Raw genomic sequence first — 6,000 nt, forward strand, 5'->3', positions numbered from 1 at the left:
ATAGATCACTCAAATAGGACGGGATGGGTTCAGTAGACAGAATCATGAACAGTCCAAGGGTAATGGAAGCAAACCCAGCAGCCTATTAGGTTGTGTCGGTAGGCAAAGTAGAATTAAGTAGGGAACATTAAAGGCCCCGATGTACCTGATGCAAAATCTAAATGGAGTTTAACTATTTTTCTCGCCTTTCTTCCTTAGGTTTTTTACATTAAGTTATATATTTTAATTGCGATCTTACGGTCACTAAAGGCTCTTCTTAAGGTCACTAAAGGCTTTCAGAGCAGCTGAGCAGGAATCTTTAGAATAACTTGATCTTAGAAAAGCTTCCAGCATTTTTCTCATTACGAGGAAAATGTTTGATGCCGAAAATAACTCCATGACCCCTTCTATTCCATAATACCTCCCTCTTGGGCTCTAATTGTTGTCCGATATGGAAACTATCTGAAAACATGCAATTCATCTTTCCGAAGACATTTTTCAACGGATGTTTGCATGATTTATCAAATGAGGGGCCCCTTTAACATAATCCTTTAAATGGCAAGCTTAAAGTGTTTTAAATTACCAATTCAGCCAATTCAAGGGCACGCACAACCCTGGGTACGTGATTCCATTATTGGCATGCTGTTCATTTAAATGTTATAGAAGTAAGACAGGAAACTGTAATGCGGGGGTAGGATTTAAATTGGAGTTAGTCCAAGGTAATTATGATTATTGCGAGTGGGCCAAACGGAAAATAACTTAAGGTAATGCAAAAATGAAAAATGAAATGAAAAAAAAGACGTGCTTGCTCTACCTTTTTAATGTTCAGTCTAAAATGTAAACAGAATGCACAACTGTGTTTGATCTGTTATTGGGGAAACGATTTTTTTCAACTGATTCCCTTAAAATATTCACTATGGGCCAATGACAGATTTAGAGAGCACTATAGTGTGCCAGTGGGCTGTTGTAATGGAAATCAATAAAACCAGGATTATGCTTTATTTAGGGAGATAAGGGCAGGAGCTGATTCTCTTATAGTATCATGAATAAGAAAACAGCAGAGCTTGTAATGATTCCGACGTTGAAAATGATGGTGCAGTCGGTTGGATATTAAACAATGTTAATCTCAGCGGCAATAGTAGTGTTAAAAAATCCATCCAGAGAATGAAAAGAGAGGTAAAAAAGAAAGGCAAAGTCACAATGCAGGGACAGAAAGAACGGGGAGTGTAGACATGAGGAAAGACAACTCTCAAACAATTCCAGTAATCACAACAACTGTCTCAACTGAAAGACTTGCTCATCCAGCAAGCAGAATCTGAATCTGAATATACAATATTTAAATATTGTTTGGTGTTTTCCGTGGAAAATATGTTTATAGTGTGGTTGAGTCTGACTTGGGAATACTAGAGTGTGTAGCGTTAAACAAAAAGACAGAAACAAGGCGACAAGGTGTTGAACGTATTTAGCTCTGGTCCCCGCATACTAAAATATCTGCCATCTGCTCCTAGCCCGAGACTCTCTCTAATGAAATAATAGCATGTAATCTACAGTCAATTACACAATAATGCATGGCGCCTGCCCCAAATAATTCTCTAATTGTAGAGCACCAGTCGTACATCAACCTATGGATGAATGCTGATTTCAGGAACGTTTATACCAACTTTAACACTGTTAGTCCTTGTGAAAGGAGGTGGAAGCTTTTTTGCTCCCCACACAAATTAAAGCGGCACCTAAGGATTTAGAAGTTAAATAAGTCTTGTATTGAGTGACGGGCAGGCTGCCAGAGTGTGTCTCCGGTGACGCTGAGGTCTCAATGTGTCTCTGAGTCATAATCACCCAGTGGGAGCTTGATGCACATCATTCTAGCTTGATGCTGTTCCTTGCCTCTGCTTTTGTGTTCATGTTGTCGAGCCGCTGCAGAGCCTGTATAGTAATCTACTTAGGGTGTCATCGCTGCTGCACCGATGAATTGTTGGTTTCCCTGCCTCGCCATAGAGTCAGTGCGGCTTTATGCCTGGTGATCAGGAGAGACTATGAGTGCTTTTTCTTTACATACGGCTCCTCGATGCATTATACTAAATCGTGAAACTTTGATCGCTATTGCGATTGCTATTCGTATGCAATAACAGCAAGAAAGCTTTGCATAATGAAATATTTAATCAAAAGGGTGTCTCCGTGTATCTCGGTTACCTATCCTGCCGAACTCTCTTTAACCGAATACCATTGGTCATCTTTTAGAGAGAATAACATCAATCGTTTAACACATATATAGGGTTTTGTAGCAACATTAGTGTTGAGTACATTATTGAAATGCAAATATATTTAAAAGTGGGTTCAGATACATGGAATTCAGGGGCATGTAGGGGAAAGGCATCAAGGCTCAAGGATGCCAATAGATAAGTTTCAGACATTTGGGATTGAACCATCTACCTCATGGCTGGGAGTTACTACAACCTCGCCATAAAACAACTTGTCCTTTTATTTGCATACATATATTTATTTCTAAGTCCAGTCGCCAACAATGAGTCAATGCTATCTCGTCTTACACATGGTGGTCTCAAAATTCCCCCTCTACCTCTAAGACTGCCACAGCCCCTTTTCGAACCGAACCTCCTGAGGCATTCAAAGCGTGGCAGGAAATCGCTTCTATTGCTTCTTTGTGCCGGGGCCCTCTCATGTTGGGTTCTGTTTCATGAGGACCTATGGAAATCTCCAGCAGACAAAGGGGGCTTCTTGGACATCCGCACGGCGTGCTATTACCGTTCTTCTCAGCAGATGCCTCCATTCTTTATATTATTCATGGGATGTCTAAGGTCCGCTGTGTCAGGGAAGAAGCATCAAAGCAAAAGCATGGTGAGAAAGGCCAATGTAATCCCACCCCCAGATACCAGTGCCGGTTCATAACCACAAACACGGGGTTACGAGGGGGGGGGGGGGGTGCGGTCAAACGAGTGTACCTTGATAGCAAATGTGTTTGGCTCTGAGATGAAAGACGCCACGGCTTGATCCCCGATGTCTGCCACCTGCCTCCAGGCGTCCTCGTGGGGAGGCGCCTAACCCCTGCAACCAGCTCCGAAATGACTGAAAGTCGAACGCAACGGATCTATGATCGCCGCACGTCACTCAGAATAAAAACATCTGTCCACAGCGGAGGCATCTTGTCTGCTTGATGATATCCTTTTCATGTGTTTATTTTAAACATTGACATTGAGAGGTGTTAAGTGTCATTTAATAAACCACGCATGGCTCAATCTGGCATGTCGTCTTTGCAAGAGGCACATCTAAGTGGAGAAATAAAGGGCTGTTTTACAAGGCACGCACAGACACATGTCGGCATGTCTTAGAGACAGCAAAAAAGATTGGAGAGGGAGTGATTGTTCGGGAGAGAAATGGAGTGGGGGAGGGAGGGAGAGTGAGAGAGGCAGCGTTGATGTAGAGATAGGAGAAGAGAGAGGGAGTTAGCTTGGATGGCGAAAAGGAGATGCATAGAAGGAGGAAAGGGAGCGAGGGTTGGGGGGAGGTAGAGATATCCCTGGGGATGAGAGAGAGAGTTATGGTGGGGGAGAGAGAGACAAAGAGAGAGAGATACAGAGGGTGACAGAGAGAGAGGAGAGAGAGAGAGAGAGAGAGAGAGAGAGAGAGAGAGAGAGAGAGAGAGAGAGAGAGAGAGAGAGAGAGAGAGAGAGAGAGGGAGGGAGGGAGGGAGGGAGGGAGGGAGGGAGGGAGGGAGGGAGAGAGAGAGAGAGAGAGAGAGAGAGAGAGAGAGAGAGAGAGAGAGAGAGAGAGAGAGAGAGAGAGAGAGAGAGAGAGAGAGAGAGAGAGAGAGAGAGAGAGAGAGAGAGAGAGACAGCAGTAGCATAGGTTAATGCATTGCTTCTTGGTGAAACAGATGTTTTGAACCTCAATTATCACTCTCCAACACTGACCAATCACTATTTATGCTATTTATTCATGCCTCATTTATCTTGGAGCCAGTCTGTCTACAGGATAAAGAACGCCACACACACTCATGCCTGATAGCCAACCATGCTTCAAACTAGCATTTAGGCTGTTGAACATGTGAGAGAGGAAAATTGGCCAAGGCTTCAGAAGTCATTGAGCTACTCATGATTTTGTTTAAGGGATCTTTTTTTTTCTTTTTGTCTTTTGAGACAATTGGTACTGAGTGCACATTTTTCTATGTTTACAAAATGTGCATCAATTAGTTTCAAGTGCTCGCCATTTTAAAAGTGTACTTATCTCTTTAAAAATCTCTAAATAACAGACAATTATCTAAATTCAGAGAAAAAAATTGTTTCTATCATTTCGATCAGTTTTTACAAAGTGTTGATGGTTGATTAAACTAGTCCTTCAGCAAGTAGCAAATCATTTATTCAAATTGTTGGGTAAAAGGCGAATAAATTCAACAATGGTCTAATGGTCTTTTTCTTTGTTCGATTTCTTTGTCATTCCAATCTAATGTCCTGTTTGAATTTATGAATTCTAATGTCTCTCTCTCTCTCTCTCTCTCTCTCTCTCTCTCTCTCTCTCTCTCTCTCTCTCTCTCTCTCTCTCTCTCTCTCTCTCTCTCTCTCTCTCTCTCTCTCTCTCTCTCTCTCTCTCTCTCTGACAGACAGACAGGAAAAGATACATTATATGTAAATGTGTATAGATAAATAAAAATATACTTTATATAGAAAGAGTGAAAGATGTTTTTCTTAAATAGATGTCTATATGTAAAAATATGTTTTCTTTACTTTGTCTTTATCTCTCTCCCGGCTCCGTCCAGGTTTCCTCCGGTCGGTGAGCTGGCTCCCATTGGAACGTCTGTGGGCACCATCTTGGCAGCGGCTGTCGACCAAATCATCTTCTACTCCATCGTGTCCGGAAATGAACGCGGTAGGTGACGGCCGTGCGCCGCCGGGGATCCCAGGCAACACCTTGGTCTTTCCCGCCTCGCGTTCATGCATCCGGATAGCGTTAGAGATTTTTCATTTGCGTGACGTCTAACTTTCACACACATGATCCGAGCGAAGAGTTCTACGCTCTGCCAAGGTGGTCTTCAACATGAAAAACAAGTGGAAGATCTTTTTGGATCAGACGGTATTACTATTATGCTAGTTCTTGTGCGTTGCGTTGGAGGCATTTCCCGTGGGGTATATGTGACATTTAACCGTGGGCTGTGAGATTCATTCCAAGGAGCGATGGGATCGTCTGCGGTGCCATCTTGTACACTCCGTTTTTGAGTTTTTATTTTTTTTGATTGTGAATGGTAACCTCAGCACTTTTCATCTTTGTAGCCTAGCAACACATATTAGACGAACCAAAAACAACCGGAGTCTGTGATGCCGTGGCAGGCACATCGATTAGACTTAGATATTAAATTTTCCAGTCCTCTTCATTCGGCAACAAAAGCTTCAGAACATGCTTCATATCCACACTACAAACTCACATGCACATAGACACACACACACGCACACACAGTGTTACTTTTCTGTTGACACAGCCCCTGTGTTTGTCTACAGGTTGGAGCCCAAAAGTATTTTCTTCCCATCAGTCCTAGCACATCAAAGCAACCACTCTCATCCTCTGTCATCACTGTAAACGGTGTTCTGTCGCTCCGAACCTGATTATCTTTCTATGAATCACGCTTTCCTTTAATTTCCATAAATTCGTTTTCTGGCATGAATCGTGTCTTGATGGAGCCAAGCAGATGCACACAGGGTTGACTTTTTACAGGGGTGGGGTGGAGGAGGAGAAGGAGGAGGAGGGAATAAAGAGCAGGACGGATGGGAGGTGAGGACATCCTAGTACATTGGGTAGAGTGTTCAACACACAAAATGGGTTTGATCCTAGATGTCCTCGGACCAACCTGCAGGCATCATGAGGCAAGCTATCCTCGCCCTCTCCCTTCTCCAGGGCAGCCTGGGTTGGTAGTATCCTCTGGAAGTCCCTTTGGATACCAGTGTCTGACGAAATGACTAAATACTGACAGCGACAGGGAAAGCGGATGAGGGCGAAAGTCGAGATTGAGGCAGCAAC

General features: G+C 43.2%; 1 protein-coding gene across 1 annotated transcript in view; it reads left to right on the forward strand.

Moving 5' to 3' along the window:
- The window catches only part of LOC115560230 (protocadherin-15-like), a 225,899-nt gene that overhangs the window by 182,565 nt on the left and 37,334 nt on the right, over nt 1-6,000 (forward strand). Inside the window, 1 exon segment of the mRNA XM_030379553.1 lies at nt 4,748-4,857. Coding sequence (XP_030235413.1) covers nt 4,748-4,857 — 110 coding nt within the window.

The sequence above is a fragment of the Gadus morhua genome, chromosome 15 (assembly GCF_902167405.1).
Source record: "Gadus morhua chromosome 15, gadMor3.0, whole genome shotgun sequence".
Classification (NCBI taxonomy): Eukaryota; Metazoa; Chordata; class Actinopteri; order Gadiformes; family Gadidae; genus Gadus; species Gadus morhua.